Source organism: Loxodonta africana, chromosome 10 (genome assembly GCF_030014295.1).
Source record: "Loxodonta africana isolate mLoxAfr1 chromosome 10, mLoxAfr1.hap2, whole genome shotgun sequence".
In the NCBI taxonomy this organism is placed as follows: domain Eukaryota; kingdom Metazoa; phylum Chordata; class Mammalia; order Proboscidea; family Elephantidae; genus Loxodonta; species Loxodonta africana.
Window position 1 is genome coordinate 5,834,950 of NC_087351.1, and position 22,991 is coordinate 5,857,940.

The 22,991-nt window shown below is 38.5% G+C and overlaps 1 protein-coding gene across 3 annotated transcripts in view; it reads left to right on the forward strand.

Annotated features, from left to right (window-relative positions):
• Positions 1–22,991, forward strand: part of SECISBP2L (SECIS binding protein 2 like) — a 62,676-nt gene that overhangs the window by 5,752 nt on the left and 33,933 nt on the right. For 2 of the 3 annotated variants that reach the window (XM_003420122.4, XM_064291992.1), the window contains exons 2-11: positions 2,716–2,894; positions 3,920–4,244; positions 5,778–5,913; positions 10,336–10,565; positions 11,043–11,067; positions 11,427–11,542; positions 16,244–16,378; positions 18,256–18,336; positions 19,253–19,420; positions 19,561–19,702. In XM_003420122.4, the coding sequence (XP_003420170.2) occupies positions 2,716–2,894; positions 3,920–4,244; positions 5,778–5,913; positions 10,336–10,565; positions 11,043–11,067; positions 11,427–11,542; positions 16,244–16,378; positions 18,256–18,336; positions 19,253–19,420; positions 19,561–19,702 (1,537 nt within the window). The remainder of the gene's footprint in view (positions 1–2,715; positions 2,895–3,919; positions 4,245–5,777; positions 5,914–10,335; positions 10,566–11,042; positions 11,068–11,426; positions 11,543–16,243; positions 16,379–18,255; positions 18,337–19,252; positions 19,421–19,560; positions 19,703–22,991) is intronic. The other variant, XM_010599665.3, reaches the window with a different exon arrangement.

Sequence of the window (22,991 nt, forward strand, 5' to 3'; positions counted from 1 at the left end):
GTTCGTGCAGCTGTTGACCACAGCAGCTTTTCTTTTTTCTTGCTAAAAACAAAGGATCATTTCAGCGTTTGTTTTATTGTTAAACTGATTATCTAGAATAGCACTTAGAATAGAAACCAATAAAACCTTTGTATTTACAGGTAAGTGTGTATGTGCAGACATTAGTTATAAATTATGCATGATACCTGTTGAGCAGTGGGTTGTCTAAGTTTATAAAGCTCTTATTATAATGTACAGATGAAACTGGGCGGAAAACACCACATTCCAAGTTTTGACCTGAGCAAAAGTTTGAATATGTTGTTACCACAGTAACTTGTAAGTTAGTGGGGGGGGGGGGGGCTTGGTTAGGAAAATGTTATTTTTAAATTATCTTATTTCTTTGTACATTAGTACTGTTCCTTTTTTGATTTTAGACTGAAAATTTGGTGTGCCCGTATTCCTTGCTTTAAAACAAAACCAGAAAACAAAAAACACGACCCTAATGCCTAATGTGCAGCCCTGGCAGTGTTTAATTCTGTAGTACGTGGGGTCGCTGTGAGTTGGAACCATCCGATGGTACTAACAACAACAAACGTCTAGTAGTCCACATTTTATGAAACTGCTTAGAGTTCTTATGTTTAAAAGGGTTTTTTATTTTTTAGAGAAATTCCTAAAAGTTACATTTTTAGTGCAGTTAAGATATATCTTTAACAAATGTCACTTAAATTCCCCATCTTCATATGAATATGTATGAGCTGTATAAAGCAAGCTTCCGTTTTCTGTGAATTAGTGTTGAAAATAAACTTTTTCTTCTTCTGCTTAAAGAGACGTTTATTAGATTGATATTTTATACCTTATATAAATGAGTTTTGGGTTCTAGTAAATATCACAGAAAATTACTACTAATATCATTTGAAGGTGTTTTTACTTTTTGTGTTGACATTGAAGAAACCACTGTTAGTTTACAAGTATTTGTGTTACTGCTATATATACTTCAGATTTTGGTTAGTAATACAATCATAGACTTTAAAGTTAAATCTGGCAGGCAACAAGTGCATTGAATTCATACTGGTAGGAAACCCTGGTGGCGTAGTGGGTAAGAGCTACGGCTGCTGACCAAAGGGTCGGCGCTTTGAATCTGCTAGGTGCTCCTGGGAAACTTACGGCCCAGTTCTACTCTGTCCTTTAGGGTCGCTGTGAGTCGGAATCGACTCGACAGCACTGGGTTTTTGGGGGTTTATGTAGTTCAACTTCTTTTTACCCCTTTTTGTAGGATTATTTTTAATATTCGCCATGGTTTACTTTTAGAAAACTTTATTTTTTGAGTAAAGGCTGTGTATTGAGCATAGCAAGTCTTGTCTTTAGATTTTCTAGGATTTGTTACTGAGTGCTATTGTGAAAAACATACTCGGAATTTATTCTGAAAACTATGCTTTGATGGGAGTTTCTAATAAACACTGCCCTATTGAGTTTTTTGGGGAAAAATTCTGATTTAGGACCATTGCTTCAAGGTAATTGATCTTAGTGGTTGACACACTGGCTTGTTCTCACTTAACTGGTTTCATTGAAAAGTTGTGTTTTAAGTCATATCTTTTTAGATTGTAATACTTACGTAGTTTCTTCGATGAGTTGGAATCGACTTGATGGCAATGGATTTGGTTTTGCTATGTGGTTTCTGTTATTCTTTTATTTTTGCAGAAAGTACCTGTAGATTTTTTTTTTTTAATTTTAAACTTGTTAAGTATAACAAATGTACATAACTGCATAAAACAGTGTACAACTTAATGAGTTACTATAAGGTGAACATCCCGTAACTATCACCCAAGTATGGACTTTCCTGGGTACCCTAGAGTCTCTCCAGATGTCTCCACTCAATCACAGCTCCCTCTTTCCTGTCCAAGACTTTCATAAAACCAAAAAAAAAAAAACCAAACCCACTGTTTATTGACTTTTCTTTATGTTTGCCATTGACATGTACATCTCTAAAGGTTATGACTTTTTTCTTTATATGTCTTTTAAATCACTGTGTATTTTATCAGAAGAAAAGACGTAAAATAAACAGTACATACTATGAATCACTTTAGTTTGCTCAAATTGTTTAGTGGGAAACTGCAGTAGTTCTCATTTTTTTTCCAATTTAACTGTGAACTGAAGTTATTTCCCCTTATGTTACATATTTTTTCTTTCATCTTAAACGTTTTCCTTCCTTTTGGTTTCACACTATTAATCCAGTTTCCTGAAACTGGACAGAAACAGACTCTTTTTTATGCTCTTCAAACAGATAGAATAATTATCTTTCAGAACTCTTAGTGATTTTTCCCCTCCTAACAAAATTAGTTAACACATTTTTTTTTTTTAACAAAATTAGTTAACACATTGTTTTGTCTGAAGAGCTAGATTTCTTACTACCAGCTTTATTTTTGAACTCTGAGGTGTGACTTCCTGGTACTCTTGATTCTTTTACCAGATTTGATTACGTAAGAAATTATTTCATTGAAATGTAGCAACCTTTTCTAAGTTTTTCCTTGTTTTATTTGATGACTTTGTATAAATAATTTGATCATTGTTCAGTTATTTTAAATTAACATTGCTGTTCCTATTGAATGTTTTGTGAATCCTGAGAAAAATCCCAATTACTGTTTGTACAGATGAATTCTTCTTTTGTTAAATTGTGAATTTGTATTATTAAAGTTTTTTGCTCACTTGCTGTTAATGCATCTCACCTTCTCTTTGAAGAATGTCAAACTGTCAGCTGAAGTAGAGCCATTTATTCCCCAGAAGAAGAATCCTGATACAATTATGATCCCTATGACACTCCCAAATGAGAATGGAAGTGTTTCTGGTGTTGAACCAACTCCAATTCCCAGCTACCTGATTACTTGTTACCCATTTGTGCAGGAGAACCAGTCGAATCGGTAATTTATTTTCTTTTATATTAAAGGTCTTTGATCAATATTGGATTAAGTCATTTCTAAACTAAATTTAATAATAGTATTTTTGTATTTGACAAAATGGCCAAGTCTACAGTGTGATAAATTTTGTTTTTCACCTTACCAGATAATATTTGAGAATTTACGAGTAAACCAGAGAGCGGCTTATTTTAAAACATTTCGGGATTATGGTAGTGAATATTTTTCAATTTCGCCTTGTCATGGGGTTGGTAAGGAGAAGCTCTGTGTGCCAGTTCCCTGCTCCCCAGTACCCCTCACACTTCAGGAGCAGCCTTTGGTGAGGGGCTCCCTGGGACAGGGGAGGTTGCTGCTGCTTCATGGAAGCTACACGTAGAACAAGCCCTACGACTAGGGATAAGATGGCCGTGGAAGGTTTGCTTCTTTCTCCTCTTCCTTCCCTTGGACCTGGAGCCTGCTTCCATTGCCAAGGAAGGGAGCCAGGAGAAGAGTTGGACTTGGCCAGGGGGTTAGATGAGTGGGAGGCCCTGCGACTCAGCTGAAGTATGAGAGGTGGAGGACTCAGATCACCCTATGTAATGATCACCTTAACACAGTGGTCACCTTTCCCTGCTTTTTTGCAAGGCTGTCACAGTAGTTGTCGTTGGTTGGGAACTTTGGACTCTCTTTGTTGGTAGACCCAGCAGCTGGGTGTTTTAGGCAAAAATATCTTGAGGAGGTTGAGGGGAGAGCTACAAATAAGAATAGTAGGTACTTTTAAATTTTTGTAATGCGGCAAAACTATCATACTGGATTAATTTATACTGACATTTAAATTGTCATTACATATACGTAATAATACTAACATGATATTACTTATGACAAGAAAATTTATAAGATGATGGTAAATTTGTGTTCTCTCCTAGAATTATTATAAGGCCCATTTTCTGTGCTGTTGTTTTGTTGTTGTTAGAATGAGTTAAGAGATTTTGCTTTAGCATGAGTTTTAGACTCGTCAGTAGATTTATTCTTTTTTTTATTTTGTTTTGCAGACAGTTTCCATTATATAACAATGATATACGATGGCAGCAGCCCAGTCCGAATCCTGCTGGACCGTACCTTGCTTACCCTGTCATATCTGCTCAGCCTCCTGTTTCCGCAGAGTATGCGTATTACCAGCTGATGCCAGCACCGTGTGCCCAAGTTATGGGTTTTTATCATCCGTTTCCTACACCGTACTCCAGCACCTTTCAGGCCACAAGTACTGTAAATACTCTAGCCACAGAGTGTACTGAGCGTCCAAATCAGCTTGGGCAGGTCTTCCCGTTGTCCAGTCACCGAGGCAGAAACAGTAACAGAGGACCAGTGGTACCAAAAGTAAGTGACTCTGGTTGACTGGCTTTTATGTTTGATATTTCTGTTTTTAATACTAATACAAGAAATTTGCTACTTGTATTGATGGCCCTTTAACGCTTAATTTAGTATAAAGCATTTCATTCACTATTATAAAATAGTCAAGGATATTGACTGTTTTTTAATGGTTCCTCATTCTTGATTGCTGAAATGATTTACTGTCATCTTTAAGTTCCTTCAGAGAGTTCTACATAAACATATTAGCATTTTCAAATTAATTTAGTGATAATTGCACGGCGACACCAGCATTACCTAAGAGGTCAGTATGCATCGCGTGCTAGCAGTGTTGAATGGCTAGTGCACTTTAAAGTATTTCAGCCTTAGAAGTCTGCAGGAGATATTGTAGGAAAGAGCACTTGTGATTCATGGGATCCCTTCAGTTTCATTACGTGAGCTTTTAGTAGGAACAGCACTTTGTTACTCGAGAGGTGCCTTACCACTGTATGAACACAGGGTCTCCCAGGGTTGAAGAGATGTAAGATACGTGTGTGAAACCATTTTATGAAGTCTTTGAAATCACAAGGAGTTAGGGTTTACGCTAGGTAACTATTAACGAAAAGGTTACTTTTTCAATGCAGCCTTAATATCAAAGCTAATAATAAGAAAAACCAGGTTTCTGCTCAGCACTTTGAGCTGATAGAAGGCAGAGTGACTTCTTAGACTCACCTTATGCTGTATCATCAAGGAGTTGATACTTTCGGTAGATTCCGTTGACCTCAGCTTCTTTAGTAAAAGACTTTGCAGTCTCCTGGCATAGTTTTTACAAATTAAAATACAAACAAGCAGCAGAGGTTGCTCTGAAAAGCTTTTAGGCTTTGTTCATGGAAATACTCTGGGCCAAGGGGAATCTTCTCGGGACCTCTGAGAATGAAAAGAAGTGTTGGAGGTAAGGTAATAGTGTATAACTCCCAGATCCTGAAGGAACGTGACTTAGTGTGCATTCCCAGGACTTGAATTTAGGCAGTTAAATACAGAGTTCTGAAACCTAAATTGCCATTGAAGTGATGAATATTTAAAAAGTGAAGGAAAGGATCAGCATTTTTACTTTTTTTTTTTTTGAACTTTGAAGCAGAAATTTCTGTTGCAGCTTCACTGCTATCGTGAAATTAAATTATAGCCTTGGGACAAGTTACCACACTTTTTACTACCACTTCTAATAAAAATTTACAACCCCTTATATGATTAAAATTATGCCCCTATTATTTATTAATTGGGAAAATACAAATGCAAATAACATAAAAGTGAATTCATATTTTGTTCATCACAGCTGTTTTGTTATTTGAAATGGTTTATGAATATATGTGTATGTGTAAAACATTATGTAGCCTAAAAGTTTCATAGAACTTTTACAAAGTAACCCTGCTGAGCCATGGATTGAGAGCCACTAATTGGGAGCATATGTTTAGGTGTATTTTATAATGGCTGTGTATTTTATGTTTAGGTACGTTGAGTAGGATCTTAAAAAAAATTTTTTTTTCTTTTTTTAATTTAAATCAGCAACAGCTTTTACAACAGCACATAAAAAGCAAGAGGCCCCTGGTGAAAAATGTAGCTACTCAGAAAGAGACAAATGCAGCAGGTCCTGATAATCGATCAAAAATTGTGCTTCTGGTGGATGCTGCACAGCAAACTGGTAAGTCAGGGGCATTTACCTGCTTTCCTGTGTTGGCTTTGTAGTTGTGGACTGCACCGCTTTCCAGGATTCTAGACTTCCATCCTTCCATCTGTCTGCCGGTTTGTCAAATTCCCTAGGAAGGACCAAACAGTCTGTGTCCTTACTGTTCCTTCACCTTGTTTGCTGGTGTCCTTACTGTTCCTTCACCTTGTTTGCTGGCGCCCTTACTGTTCCTTCACCTTGTTTGCTGGCGCCCCTACTGTTCCTTCACCTTGTTTGCTGGTGCCCTTACTGTTCCTTCACCCTGTTTGCTGGTGCCCTTACTGTTCCTTCACCTTGCTTGCTGGTGCCCTTACTGTTCCTTCACCTTGCTTGCTGGTGTCCTTACTCTTCCTTCACCTTGCTTGCTGGCGTCCTTACTGTTCCTTCACCTTGCTTGCTGGTGTCCTTACTCTTCTTCACCTTGCTTGCTGACGTCCTTATTGTTCCTTCACCTTGCTTGCTGGTGTCCTTACTCTTCCTTCACCTTGCTTGCTGGCGTCCTTATTGTTCCTTCACCTTGTTTGCTGGCGTCCTTACTCTTCCTTCACCTTGCTTGCCGGTGTCGTTACTGTTCCTTCACCTTGTTTGCTGGCGCCCCTACTGTTCCTTCACCTTGTTTGCTGGTGCCCTTACTGTTCCTTCACCCTGTTTGCTGGTGCCCTTACTGTTCCTTCACCTTGTTTGCTGGTGCCCTTACTGTTCCTTCACCCTGTTTGCTGGTGCCCTTACTGTTCCTTCACCTTGCTTGCTGGTGCCCTTACTGTTCCTTCACCCTGTTTGCTGGTGCCCTTACTGTTCCTTCACCCTGTTTGCTGGTGCCCTTACTGTTCCTTCACCTTGCTTGCTGGTGTCCTTACTCTTCCTTCACCTTGCTTGCTGGTGTCCTTACTCTTCCTTCACCTTGCTTGCTGGCGTCCTTACTGTTCCTTCACCTTGCTTGCTGGTGTCCTTACTCTTCTTCACCTTGCTTGCTGGCGTCCTTATTGTTCCTTCACCTTGCTTGCTGGTGTCCTTACTCTTCCTTCACCTTGCTTGCTGGCGTCCTTACTCTTCCTTCACCTTGCTTGCCGGTGTCGTTACTGTTCCTTCACCTTGTTTGCCGGCGTCTTTACTGTTCCTTCACCTTGTTTGCCAGCGTCCTTACTCTTCCTTCACCTTGTTTGCTGGGGTCCTTACTCTTCCTTCACCTTGTTTGCTGGTGTCCTTACTGTCCCTTTAACTTGCATGCTGGTATCCTTACTGTTCCTTCACCTTGTTTGCTGGCTTGTGTACAATTTTGAGCAGGATTTGAGGTTTCCTCACTCCCTTAAAGTAGTGGAGCAATTCAGAAATCACAGGTGGAATTTTTCAGACATGGTAGAAATTTGAAATTTGGGGGATTTATTTTGGTGGAAATCAGAATTATATATGTTTCTATAACTAGATGTAAACCCTTTATAAAAACATCCTTGGCAAGTTTTTGGTGCCATATCGTAGGACACATCTGACCAAACCTATGAATGACACCCACATCCTGTCAAACAAGTAACAGCTTTAGATTTGTTGAATGTTATTTTGTCCAGTGATTTTTAGAGGACTATTAAGTAAAAATAAAACCAAAACTTTATCCTAGTAATAGATAAGAATTGATGTTTTTACATTTTAGTTCTTTTTTAGTTTCTGTCTCAGAATTCCAGTTTATATTTCTGATCTCTGTTTCATATCTGTAGAACAGATGTCTACAACCTCTTACCATTGTCACTGACACCCAAAAAAAAAAAATACACGCTTGTGTATGATCCATGACCAAGAATTAGATGCCTTCAAAGGCACAATTGCTTTTATCCTTCTGTAGCCTGTATTCAAATGAGGTCAGGGTTGAAATGAATAAGATAGCTTGTACTTCCCTTCATTTGGGCTGTACCTTCTCTTTTGGCTGTCTTTTTTTTTAGTCAGTGTCTTAGTCATCTAGTACTGCTATAACAGAAATACCACAAGTGGATGGCTTTAACAAAGAGAAGTTTATTCTGTCACAGTTGAGTAGGTTACGAGTCCAAATTCAGGGTGTCAGCTCCAGGGGAAGGTATTCTCTCTCTCTTGGCTCTGGAGGAAGGTCCTTGTCATCAGTCTTCCCTTGGTCTGGGAACATCTCAGCGCCGGAACCTCAGGTCCAAAGGACTTGCTCTGCTCCCGGTGTTGCTTTCTTAGTGGTATGAGGACCCCATGTCTCTCTGCTCGCTTCTCTCTCTTACATCTCAAAAGAGATTAGCTTAAGACACTAATCAGTATAACAGCCACTAATCCATTTCATTACATCGTAGTGATAGGATTTAGAAGACATAGAGAAATCATATCAGAAGATGAAATGGTAGACGATCATACAATATAAGGGCATCACGACCTAGCCAAGGCGACAGATATTTTTTGGGGGGACAGTTCAATCCATGACAGTCAGTTTTACCCTTTTACAGTTAGTTGCATCTACTAGGAGCAGAGAAAGAACCTGAGAATCAGTTAAATAATCTCTCCGATAGTACAGTCCTTGTGCTTTGTTAGGACGTAAAGAAGTGAGATTAACAGACTCTGACAAATGCTCGGAGTGACTATGGAAAAGAATAGCAGCGTGGCACACGATAATATTTTCTGTGTTTTGGTTTTTCCTGATCATGGTGGCCCATTTCAAACTTGGGAATACTTTTAAAAATGATGCTTTTAGCTTACTCCTTAAGCCACTACAACAACAACCTTCTGAAACGTAAGAATTTGAAAATGCAAAATAACGAAGGCATGCTCTCAGTAAAAGATTGTATATTCTCTCTGAGTATTCTTTATTTTTAAATTATGATAATTGTACATTCTATCAGTATTTTTATTCTTTAGCTTATTTTCAAATTCTTAAGATTAATTGGTAGCAATCACAGGTAGAATTAATCTGTTTTTTCATTTGTAATGTATTTTTACTTCTGAACACAAAAGGGGAAGAGAATGTAAGAGACTTTTTTTTACTGTCATTACTGTGATTACAATTTGTGAAATACAAAGTAAGAAACAGAAAAAAAAAAAAAAAACCCGGTAGAAAAATGAGCAGATGTCAAACAATCCAAAAGTAAAATTAACTAGTATTTCACAGAAGGAGAAACAGTGTCTAAAAACATCAGAAATGGTGCTCAACCTCATTATTAAGCAGGAAAATGCAAATCAAAACCTACGACAAGCCACCTTTGTATATCCAACAGATTGGCAAAAATTACCACGTAGAAGACACTAGCAAGTGTTTGGTGAACATGTGGGTCAGTGGAAGCACTTGTATGGGAAACCTCTGCTGGGGTGTGAATTTCTTTAACCGTCCATGGAAATGATGTGACATTACCAAGTACAGTTGAACCTGTGTGTACTGTTAAGTCCCAGCAGTATATACCTCAGAGAAACTGTCACGTGTATACCATAGGTATTCATGTCTACGCACAGAAATGCTCACAGCAGTATTGTTCTTCATGGTAAAGAAAAGAAAAGAGAAGTCTCCTCAGTGGTACAAATAATGAATACATTATGGTATGTTCATACAAGTGAGGTATTTATTGGTGGTTCAATGGTATAATTCTCACTTTCCATATGAGAGAGCTGGGTTTGATTACTGGCCATTATCCCTCATCACCCGTCTGTCAGTGGAGGCTTGCGTGTTGCTGTGATGCTAAACAGGTTTTCAGTGGAGCTTTCAGACTAAGATGGACTAGGAAGAAAGGCCTGGTGACCTGCTTCTGAAAATCAGCCCATAAAAACTCTGTGTATCACAGTGATGCCATCTGCAACCAATTATGCGGATGGTACAGAATCAGGCAACAGTTTGTGCCATTGTGAGTGGGGCCGCTTGATGGCAGTAACATTAATGAATTATAGTTACATGATTTAGAATCCCAAAACCAGTGTTGGTAGTGGGGAGGAGAAAGCATGTCATAGAATATGTACAGCATGATTTCACCTTTATAAAGTTAAAACTGCAAAATTACATGATATATATTTTAGGAATAAGGAAATCTGGTGACTGTATAAGGAAGAGTTGAGGGAATGTGAAACCCAGAATTGAGAGTGTAGAGGTGACCTCTGGGTAAGAGAGGGTGGAGTTGTGGAGGAGGGCTCAGAGTGGACGTCACAGGATTGACAACACTCTTTCTTAAATGGGTGACTGGTACGTGGGTATTCGCTTTACTATTTCAGTTATACAGATATTCTATTTTTGTAATGAAATACGTTGTAAGCCAACTTGTCAGAAACATATTACCTTTTAATGATCTTTTAAAAAAGTTTTCACTTCTTTCACCATTTACAAAGTTTAGACATTTTTATTTTCTTAAAACTTCTGCTTAATGATAGTTTAACAAGAATATATAAATTTGGTCATCACACTTCCTTGCCTTGTAGATTTCCCATCAGATATTGCCAACAAGTCTCTCTCAGAGAGCACCGCCACAATGCTCTGGAAGTCAAAAGGCAGGAGGAGAAGAGCGTCCCACCCCACCGCTGAATCCTCTAGTGAGCAGGGGGCTAGTGAAGCTGACATAGACAGCGATAGTGGCTACTGCAGTCCCAAACACAGCCATAACCAGTCTGCAGCGGGGACTGTGAGAAACCCTGATTCTGGGACCGTGAGTGTATGTAACACCGCCTTGATTTCTTTATCCATCACCTGTGTCGGTATTATCTTTATGTCTTCTGCTAAAGCTTAAGTATCTGTTTTCATTAACAATTCTTATAGTAGTAATAGCGTGGTTAAATAAAAGTTCATCTTGTGTATTTTTTACTGTTAATATGAAAAATAGTCATGTGTGGAGATTTATTTTTCTCTAATATTGTAATAAGTACCCCACTAAACTAAATTAGGAAACCCTGGTGGCGTAGTGGTTAAGTGCTGCGGCTGCTAACCAAAGGGTCGGCAGTTTGAATCCTCCAGGCGCTCCTTAGAAACTCTGGGGCAGTTCTACTCTGTCCTGTAGGGTCGCTGAGCCGGAATCAACTCGAAGGCACTGGGTTTGGTTTTTGGTTTAAACTAAATTAGGAAACATTTTGCAGAGCTTAAGCGTTGACTCTTATATGGAAAATAATTTTCTTTTTTGCTTCCTTTTTTTTAGCATGTGGAATCATCTATATGTTCAGGTACTTATTTTCTGCATAGTGTTTTTGCTTTACTTATTGCCTTTTTTTCCTTATCCATGTCAGAATTCTGTTTTGAGCATGAAACTTGCTGATATTGCCCCCCCCAAAAAAAAAAAAAAATTTTTTTTTTTTTTCTCTAAAGACATTCTTGTTAATTTGAAATTACAGTTTGGCTCATCAAATTGAGAAAATGCCAGCTGGGATATTTTACAAGATGACATATATATAAAGAATTAGACTACCACTTAAAGTACTGTATTTATGGTGACTGAAATTCAGTGCACGGAGTTAGGGGGCAATCTTTTAGGTTTTGGCATCTCTTGTAAGTAGATCATATTTTTAAATCTCTTTTGTTGCAGGACATGTAAATTGGTCCAATGTAACTTGCCAGGCAACTCAGAAAAAACCTTGGATGGAAAAACATCAGACATTTTCTAGAGGTGGAAGGCAAACTGAACAAAGAAATAATGCACAGGTAATTTGAAGTAGGTATGGGAAATTTGATGAGTATGAGCTGATATTGGGGAATTAGAATAAATTGTTAGCTATAATAATGGTATAGTGGTTATGAGCGATGATGTCCTTAGTTTTCGGAGATGCATTTTGAATTATTCAGCATTCAAGTATCACGATATCCGTAACTTATTTTGAAATGGCTTAGCGACGAAGGAAGGAAGGAAACAGCAAAATGTTGAATGTAGGTGGTAGGTATGTGGGTGTACATTCTACCATTTTTCCCACTTTTCTGTGTATTTAAATATTTCATAATTTTAAAAAGGATACCCTCCAGCCCTACTTCATCTGCCATGATTTATGCCTACCCGTATATAAATTTTAAAATCATTGTAATGCCTTAAATATTGATTCTTTGAACTTCAGTATTGCGACTTTGTCGGCGTGTGTTTTCTTGACTGTGAACGCCACAGACCACACTTCTGTGATGGTGGCTCTGACCCAGGTGGCTGCTGCTTTCGCTGATGTGTCCAGACTGGGCAGCTCCCTGGCCTTTGGGGAGCGTCTTAGTTACCTAAAAAAAATCACAGATGGGTGGTTTTAAAAGACAAGACTTTATTTTCTCACAGTTCTGGAGGCTACAGAGTCTAAAGTAGGGCCCTCCCTTGCATAGTTTCCTTCCTTTTTAGACATTTCTTGGATCTTTGGCTTGTAGACAGTCCTCACATGGTATCTCTCTTCCCTTGAGTGTGTGTCTTGTGTGTTTGTGTGTGTCACTCCATCCGTCAGTCCTTTTATAATCCACCCTACACTGTTATGACCTCATTAATGTAACAAAGCCCCCTATTTTCCAAACAGGTACCAAGCCAAAAACCAAACCCATTGCCTTCTAGTTGATTCTGACTCATAGCGATCCTATAGGACAGAGTAGAACTGCCCTATAGGGTTTCCAAGGAGCGGCTGGTAGATTTGAACTGCTGACCTTTTGGTTAGCAGCCAAGCTCTTAACCTCTGTGCCACCAAGGCGCCAAACAGGTACAGGGTTTAGGATTTCAGCACACATCTCGGGGCACAGGATTCGGTACATAACAGAAAGCAGAGCCCTAGGTGCAGTGCAGGCAGAGAGAGGTGACGTGCAATAACTGTCTTCCTGCCTTGGTTGTCTGTAAGATCAAGGAGTTCATGTGGTCAGTATTTTTTGAAATTATTGATTTATTTTGGTTGGAAATATATATAGCAAAGCATATAAACAATGTCTACATGTACAATTCAGTGACACTGGTTACAGTCTCCAAGTTGTGTAGTCATTCTCACTGTCCTTCGCCATATTATTGCTCCACTTCCAGTACAGACTCACTGCCGCCTTAGCTTGGGGTTGCTGTTGTCAATTTAATGGTCAGTATTTTCCGTTTTCATTTGTTATGATAGCCTTCCTTAATTCCTGAAATCTAGTTAAGAAATTAAAATTATTGTATGAGTACACCTGTAGATGAACTAAGAACAAGTTATTAATTGATGAAAAAAGGCCAAATACTGGCCTATTTCTTTGCTTTCCCAAAATGAAGTAGTTCAGATGTACCTTGATACTCATTAGGCTGTCAGGCAAACAAGTGGAATAATACTGTCTTCCCTGTGGTTATTGCAAAAATGAATCATCGTTGTTTGTGGCAGGCTTGTGAGGCAGTCTAGCTTTATTTGATTAAAAGCTAAAGAGCTGAAACAGGAATCATTATGTAGATGAGATAAACAAAAACCTACCAGATATTTACTTGAGTGCTGAAATTTCATTTTGAGATTGTAACTACTAGTCCTGCCAAGTTCACAGTCCTGGTACTGTTGCTTTTGTTATCAGTAGCCTACTGGGGAGGACATAGTAGTGGGATGGAAAGATATTTATCTTTTAGTCGAAACTGGTAAGGAATAGTACAAGAACAAAAAGAATTATGCGAGTATATGTGGTTGCTAAGCTTTGTGTCTCTCTTCATTCCAGAACCGGAGCCAGGTTTGAGTAATGTGTTGGTTTCCTTTTCTGTTACACATGCGTTTTCCTTAAATATATTTTTGTTTCATTTTAGACATACAGAATCTTTTTTTTTTTACTCTTAAGTCAAAATGTTTTCCCCTTTGGCAGTTTATAATTTATTTTAAGGCTTTAAAAATCTGTTAGAAATCAAATAAATATCCACCTGTATTTTCTGCTATCTCTTTTATAGTATAGTGTTTCAGAACTTTTTTTTTTTTTTGAGGTTTATTTTGCTGAATGGTATAAGGATGTAGATTTTCAAAGTAGTTGACTAATTGTCCTAACATTGTAATTCATTCTTTCCTCATTGGTTTGTGCTGCTGTTTTAATCGTTGGCTAATTTCTTATGTCCTAGATGCTATTCGTTTTATTCCATTTTTCTGATTTTTGCGCCTGTACCGTGCTCTTTTAATTACAGTGATTGTTTTTAAAAAACATCTGGAACTGTTTTAACATTTCATAGAGCAGATCTTTTCTCTATCCTGTTGTAGCTTTAATTCTAAGCTGTGGAAAGAAGATCTTTTAAAGTGGTTTTATTTTGTGAATACTCTGAAATGAAAAAAGGTATACAATGAAAAAGCTCATTCGACTTCTGGCTCCCCTTGCCCTGACCTCTCCCCTGTACCTGTCCCACTTAGCTTCTTGCGTACTCTTACAGAGTTTCTTCATGTCAACATTAGTATATATGAATACGTGTCTTACGTTTTCATCCTCATTACATAAACCCATTGCCGTGGAGTTGATTCTGACTCATAGCGACCCTGTAGAACAGAGTAGACCTGCCCCAGCGGGTTTCCAAGGCTGTAAATCTTTATAGGAACAGACTGCCACATCTTTCTCCTGTGGAGCGGCTGGTGAGTTTGAACTGCTGACGTTTTAGTTAGCAGCCAGTGTCAAGTTAGAGTACCTCTTTCCACACAGCTTCAGAAATAGTATATTTTCACCCCCAGATACCCTTGTAACTCAGTACTGAAATCACTCCTGATGTTTACCTTTCAGCCAAAGATTAGAAAACAGTAACGCAGGTACTTCAACCATGTGTATGAGACTAAATGGGCTTACCAGCCCGAGGGCAAAGACTAGAAGGCAGGGACCGGAAAGCTGGATGAATTGTAAATGGGGAAGCCAAGATCTAGAAGGGGAGGATGTTGACACATTGCGGGGTTGGCAACCGGTGTCACAAAACAATATGTATATCAGTTGCTTGATGAGAAACTAATTTGCTTTGTGAACTGTGACCTGAATCACAGTTTTTAAAAACAAGGAGTTTCCTGTTTTTGCGTTTGTGCCGATTAGGTAAAAATGGTTTCTTAATGTAGTGAGGCATCTTTCCATTTGTTTAAATGTCATTTATATATCTTTTTTTGTGAGCTTACCCAGTCACATGTTTTGCCAGTTTTCTGAATGTTGATCTATTTCTTTTGTCTTTTGTACATTTTTGTCAGTGTGATCAAACTCTTATCAAATTCTTAAAATTTCTAGGAGCCTTATGTGAGTTGAAAATATTTTGTCAGAATTTAATTTTTATTTTGACATAGCTTGTTGTTAATTATTGCTGTGCAGTTTATTTTTTAAAATAACATTAAGAAGTTTATAAGTCAGCTTTGTCAGTTGTGTTGTGTGTTTTGGTGCTTTGGATTCTTAAATCATGGTTAGAAAAGACTTGCCTCTTCTCTAGGGTGAAAAAGGGGTTTGTCTGTGTTTTCTGGTCTCTTACTGGTCTCTCTCTCTTTTTTTTTTTTTTTTTAATTTAAATCTTTAATACATTTCGAGTGTTTCCTGCTCTGTGGTACAGATATGGGTCCTACTTTGTATTTTCCAGGTGGCTACCCAAATCTCCCAGCACCATTTATTGGAAAGTCTGCCTCACTGGAGATAGCTACCTTTATCATGTTAAATTCCCATATATATTGGAATCTCTTTCTAGACTTTCTATTTTATTCCTATGTCATTAAATTAACCTGTCAGCTTAGGGAGAATTGACTTTATGATTTTGATTCTTCCTGTTCAAAAACAGTATGCCTTTGTGTTTTTGAGTTATGTTTCTATTTTTTGAGTTGTTTTGGGTCCTTCAGAAGCGTTGAGAAGTTTCCTAAAATACGTTTGCACATATTCTTGATATGTCAATGCCTGGTATTTTTGTTTTTGTTGTATATGGGATATTACATGATTTAGAGGAACTTAAATCCTTTAAAATTAATTTTGTGTTAATCATTTGAAAATCTTTGTATTTGAAACTGTAGCTTCTCTTTTGTTCTGTATGCCCACTTTCTGTCAATAGCATTCTGAGGAGAACTGACAAAAAGTATTTCGTCGTCACGAGGTTGTTGGTTCATTCCAGGAGGTAATTGGAATACTTGTGTATTTGCTCCCGAGGAACTTTGTCGGGGCCTTTAGTGTTTGTAACAATGTTAATGCATATATAGTAACTCCATTTTTCTTATGAATTCTGTTTTTTTCTTAAATAGCAAACATCATCAGACTTAAAATAGTTTAAAATGTTATGTATGTTATCACAGTTTCATATTTCCCTTATTGTAATTACATTATTTGTGAGAAGTTTTGACCTTTTAAAATAAGTTAAACACTTTATGAAAATTCATTGAATTGTATACTTTTGTGTACTTTAAGTATGTTAAAATTTGATAAAACATTTACTTAAAAATAAGATTTTTTTTTTCTTCTCTGGGGTTTACTTAGGTTGGATTCAGATGTCGAGGGCATAGTACTTCCTCAGAAAGAAGACAAAATTTGCAAAAGAGACAAGATAATAAACAGCTAAACCCCATTCAGTCCCAAAGAGGCGACCCAAATTCTGAATCTTTATATTTTGAGGTATTTCTTCAAGCTGTGTTTTTGAAATTTTATAGCAAATGTTCCTATTAAGAAATTTATGTCCCATTGCAAACATTATAAATACTTTTATGACTTTTACACATGACTCCATTATAGATTATAAATTACTCAGAAGTATTGACTCATTTTTATTTGTCTTGGTTATATATATTTAGTCAAACATTAACTCAGTAATGTTTATATAGATTTTTGCCAAGTGTGTTCGTCATTTTGAGGTAACTTGTAGAGGTAGAACTTGATTTCCTGTGGACTTCACATAGTATAGAACTTTTTCTCTTAATGTTCATTGTTGTTTTTGTTGTCTAGTCCATTTGTCCAGTTTTTGAGGCTTGAACATTTCAGTCTAATCAATTAGTACTGCTGACCAGGAGGGCCCCAGAGAAGGAGAAGACTTGACTCTTTCCAGTAGGCAGTCAGCTTGTATCCTGATTACAGTATTTCTGTTGTTAGTCATCTAACCAGCTCTTGTTGGAAGCCTGTGCTATGTATAAATGAAGATGCTTTGAAAGATGAGGTACATTAAGGTGAATAGACCCATAGTCCTGGGGAGATTGCTGTGTAGTGGAGGAATATAGACATGTACATAGCTAATACTTGATGGGCTGTGGTTGGAATTGAAAGGAGAGAAAAGTCGCTTTGGGTTTGGGGTGAGGCAGTGCTAACATTTGGGGCGGATTAGAATTTGGCTGTGTCAGGCTAACATTTGAACACCTCATTTTGGTTGAATCATAGGTCTATAAAATGAGTGCATAGATCGTGATTAAACTGGAAAAGCCTACGTGGGCCAGAGGTTGGAGATGAAGAATATGTTAGATGAGCTTAGCAGTTGGACCGATGGACTTGAGAGTGCGTCTCACTTAGTCTGTCAAGAATAGCTTCAGTAGATCCAGACATGTTAATTTTACTGTTTGCACTCAACTGTATGATTGGTTCTATACTTATATTTAGTTGAAGGTACTAAGTATAACTTTCACTGTAAAGGAGGACATGGGTTAAGAAGTAAATTTCGTAAGATGTTTTTATTTAAACTTTTAACCCTGCTGACAGCTGTGTATAGTACTGTGGCACAGGGACCGTGTTAATAAAATCCATATTAAGGCATGTGTTGAAAATCCTTTCTAAGTTATCTGACATGTAGTCAAATTTGAAATTCTTTTCAATCATCTCAGGGCAGAATTATTAATAAAAATGGAGTAGTAGGTGCAGAAATCCAAAGGATTGGCACGTGTGGTTATGCCCTCAGCCTTGAATAATTATATTGGCTATGTTTTAGCATATAAGAAATGACATTTCCTTTTTTAAAACTGACTTTAAAAAATAGTCCATTGTGACTTAATGGTCTGACTGAGACGAGAAGGACCCTGGTGGTCATGGCCCCCAGACCCTCCATTGGCCCAGGACAGGAACCATTCCTGAAGCCAACTCTTCAGACATGGATTGGACTGGACAATGGGTTGGAGAGGGATGCTGGTGAGGAGTGAGCTTCTTGGATCTGGTGGACACTTAAGACTATGTTGGCATCTCATGCCTGGAGGGGAGATGAGAAGGCAGAGGGGGTTAGAAGCTGGCGAAATGGACACGAAAAGAGAGTGGAGGGAGAGAGCAGGCTGTCTCATCAGGGGGAGGGTAATTGGGAGTATGTAGCAAGGTGTATGTAAGTTTTTGTGTGAGAGTGACTTGATTTGTAAACTTTCACTTAAAGCACAATAAAAATTATGAAAAAAAAGTCCATTGTTAAAATAAAAAAAAAATTGTTTCTAATTTTTAATTACTCTAAAGTATTATAAAAAGTAGTTTTCTTAAAAGTTTATTGTATTCAACTCTGTTTTCACTTAAAATGTAAAACCCAATTTCAGGATGAAGATGGGTTTCGAGAACTGAGTGAGAATGGAAATTCTAAAGACGAGAATATTCAACAGAAACTTTCTTCAAAAGTAGTAAGTGACTTAAAATAAAAGCAAAATGGAACATCTTTTGAACTATGACTATGTTGCAAAGAAACATTAAAGGTAGGTGGGTACTAAACACACGTGGGACAGCATGGCATAGCAGAAACTGTTTAGTACTTACCTCTAATATTTCTTTTTAACATAGCCAAGAACAAAGAAATTTTCCTGTGAATTCCACAGTTCCAGTAGTGTACCTAAGAAAATACCAATAATTAGGTGACATCATCCAGCACATAGTCCACACTGAGATTCCCCCAGTCGTTTTAAGATTTTCCTTTGGAGCTTTTTTGGTTTTTTCAATCTAGGATCCAGGCAGGTACTACACATTATGTTAAGCTGTTGTGTCTCTTTATTATTTCCCAGCCTAGAATGGTCCACTGTCTCACTTTGTTCTTTATGACACTGAATCCTTTGTAGAGTCTAGGCCAGTTATCCTGTACTTGGAACATCCCACGTTTTGGACTGTCTTTCTTTATGATTGTTGTTGGTTGCTGTCAAGTTGATTCCGACTCTTGGTGACTCCACATGTGCAAACTAGAATTGTTCCATAGGGTCTTCAAGGCTGTGACCTTTTGGAAGCAGACTACCAGGCCTGTCTTCTGAGGCGTTTGAACTGCCAACCTTTCAGCTAGCAGTCGAGTGCTTGACCATTTACACCACCCAGTTTCCAACAAAAATACCACATTGGCGAATAATATCAGGCCATCTGCTGTTGGCGATGCCAAGTTTGATCGTTGGTCAGGAAGTATATATTTACTTTAGTTTTTGAGTTATGCCAACAGATTCATGTAGATACACAGTATATATTAAAGCCCATCTCTTCTCTATCATGTATTTTTAATGTCTTGGTATTTTTTTGAGACTTACGGGATCACTAACAGATGTCTTTATTTGGTTGTCATAGTTGGATGATTTACCTGAAAACTCACCAATCAGTATAGTTCAGACTCCAATTCCTATTACAACCTCTGTTCCCAAACGTGCAAAGAGTCAGAAAAAGAAAGCTTTAGCAGCAGCCCTTGCTACAGCTCAAGAATATTCAGAAATAAGTATGGAGCAAAAAAAATTACAGGTATGTATGCTTTTGCCATAATGAATGTGATAGGATATTTGCCAAGCGTGAGGGGATGGACAAGGAGTGACAGGTGTCATCTTAAATTGCCACACCTTCGTACTAGAGTGAAAATAAATGTTTTCATGTTCCCATTGCAGGAAGCTTTATCAAAGGCAGCTGGAAAAAAGAATAAAACACCTGTGCAGCTAGATTTGGGGGACATGTTGGCTGCCCTGGAGAAACAACAGCAAGCGATGAAAGCACGGCAGATCACCAACACCAGACCTCTGTCGTACACAGGTGATAGCGTTAGTCGAAGCAGGTTGCTCTTTTTGCTTCGTTAGTATGCTTCGGTTTTGTATTGTTACTATAAAATTATTCCGGTTGTACACACACACATACTTAAGTCAACTTAGGCACAAGCCTTGCAATTGTGCATGTCCCTTCTCTCTCCTTGGACCCCATGTTAAGCCTTGCAGCACATTGTGTCTGTTTTACCTTAAAAACATTCAGAATCTAACTACTCATGGGCTCCTCTCCTGCCACTCGACCAGTCCCCGTCACTTTCCTCCACTGTAGTAGCCTCCTGTCTACTACCTGTCTTCCCCTCTCAGCACCCCAAGTCTATTTTAAAAGGAGTAATCTTTTTAAAATCCGAGCTGTTTCGTGCAGTCCACTGCTCAGAACTCTCCAGTGGCCCTTCCTCTCACATGGAGTAAAGCCGAAGTCCTGACTAAGGGCCTGCCTTACCTGACCCTGTCACCTTCCCACCCTCATCACCGTCCCATCTCACACGAAGCTCTAGCCGTGTTAGCTCTTTGCTGTCCCTCAGACACACCCAGCATGCTGACTCAGTGCCTTTGTGCTTGCTGTTCTTTTCCTGGAATGCCCTTTCCTCAGATACAGTAGAGTTTGTTCCCTCATGTCCTTCTCGCCTCTGCTTTAAATGTCAGTTGGTATGCATTTTGAAGCAGTAACCTGGTTTTTTTTTTTTCCCCTTCATCAAAGGTTGACATAAAAATTACAAATAACTTGGCTCTCTAAACTATTAAATTATCCATTTTAAAACCAAATGGGAAACAGGAGTTTTGATCAAATCGTATGTCTGTGTGTAAGAGAAAATGATCTGGCTTTTTGCTGTAACAGTAATTTCTATTTTAACAGACTGCATGAAATTCAGAGCTCAGCAGCTCTGATGAGGTCCTTCATTTTTTTTCATAGCTTGTTTAAAGGATGAGACCTGTGATGAGGAGGCACCAGTGAAAAGCACTGATGTCAAGAGGAAGAAGTGAATTTTCTGTTTCTTCTCTTCCTGTGTAAAGGGACGATTGCTTACTGACAGAAAAGCAATAGTGTACACCACTAATCCTGTGTGTACGGTGCTCACACCTGTAGCCAGTTACCCGTCCAGATTAAACCTTGGGTAACTTAACTTATAAGCCTTGAGTAGTTAAACTTTTGAGTGACTTGTAAAAATGTTGAATGCATACTAAACTTGAGAATTGTGTGTTGTTGAGATGGAGAGAGTCGTAGTAACACCTCACAAAGAGGAAAGTAGTACAAAGAATGGAACTGAGAGCTGACAATGTTGTGGAGGCAGTGCGGCCCTAGGGGCTCTAGAGTCAACCTGCCTGAATTTGAATCCTGTTTTTCTCCATATTTCTTTGGCAAGTTACTTAACTTTCCCACCCTTCTATTTTCTTGAGGATTAAATAAGGTGATACATGCAAGGTTCTTAGACGAGTGTCAGATACAATCACTCGATAAATGTTAACTAATTTTGTTATGGAGAAGAAATTATTAACCTGTGGTACTTCAAATGGCTTATTATTACAACTTGGATTTAGCAAATGTTAATATATATAATTGTAAACAGGTAAAGCATGGTGTCAGGAACTGTGGAGATTACACATATGATTAAGATATACTGTGGTCGGAAAGTTTATAGCCTAGTGGGGCAGAAAGACAGACGCAGATAACTAATTAAAAAATAGTGCCTTAGGAAAGATATAGACAAAGTTATTTGAGCTTGCGCAAGAGAGAGTGATTTATGTCAATACGGAAGTATGGAGAGGTTGTTATGAAGACTTCATGAAGGTGGCATTTGAACTGCGGTTTGGAAGGGGGGTAGGATTCTTGACAGATACAAATGAGATTAACCTCCAGTTTAAACCAGGGCTGCAAACTGGTTTGAACCAGCTTATGAAGCACAAAATGAGCGGACCTGAATTTTTACAATTTGGGTGATTTGGCATGGTAACCATATTGGGAAAATTATGGATTGAAGCCCTGGAATGGAAGACTTGGAAGAGGCATAGTGAGCCCTTTCAGGAGGCTGATGCATGAAATTGGATTATTGGCAGGACTGGAGAGTGACACACATTGAAAATGGCATAGTCGGCCGCCATCTTTGAGCGGAGTGCTACCATCTTTGAATGAGGCACTGCTGTTTCTGGCTCTGCTAAAAATCCAGTGGGCAAGAGATTAGGTTGCTGTGTAACACGTATGCTACCCTTGTGTTCTAAGAGGGAGATAAGGTTTCTAGCAGGGCTTCAACTTGTAATTTTTCCCATTCCAGTTACTGTTCCGGTTCATCCAAATTTTAAAACTTCAGATCTGTTCTGGTGATGCTTCCTTGGCCATGGTTGAACCGGAAAGAACCAGTTTGAAGCCCAGGTTTAAACCAATGTTTAAATTGGAGAGCGTTGATTACGGAGAAAATTATTGGGAAATCTAAGCAAAGAATGAGACTGGTAGGGATGAAAGGATTGGAAAGAACTGGTAAGGTTTTGTTACTAATGGAATGTGAAATAGGTCAAAGATGACTCCAAAACCGGTGGCTTGAAGGACTGGTGGTTATGAGCGCTCTGTTGATAATAAACAAGATACAGATCATGGAAGAAGAGTTTTGTGGGGAATAGTGGGCTCTGGGCCTGTTGTATTTGAAATGCTAGTGAAGGAGATCGTTGTGGTGGTTGTTGTAGCAGTTTAGGTTAGAAGTCAGGGATTTTCAAAGAGTTGGTTGTTGAAGCTGTGGGAATGTATAAGGTTGCCAGAGAAAGAAAAACGAGGAAAAACATGTTCAGTAATAAAGCCTTGGGGAGCACTCATAGTTAGAGGACAGAAGGAAGAAGAACCAGAAAAATAGATTTGAGGAAGAAAAATAGGAGAGTGTAATGTTACTGAAGGCAAGGGTAGAATTTTGAGGAATAGAATGTAGGCTTTGGTACAAAGCTAGAATAGGAAGAAGACTCAGAAAGTTATATTTGGGAATTGTAAGGTTACGTGTGATCCTTGGCAATAGCAGGTTCAGGAGGGTGGGTGGGATAGCAGCCAGATTGTAACGATTTGAAAAGTGATGATGAAAAAGTTGGGAAGAAAAGGAGAGTGGTGGTATCTTAGCATGAAGAGAAGCCAGTCAAGGGAAGGATTTTGCTGGTTTGCCTTTTTTCTTTTAGATAGAGGAGACCTTAGCTTGTGGGGAGTCAAGGAAAATAGTCAGGGATTAAGGAGTGTAAAAATGCTGTGGTGGGGGCATCTGACCTCAAGGGGGAGGGGAAATCAAGATAACAGCCCAAGGCCGAGGTCA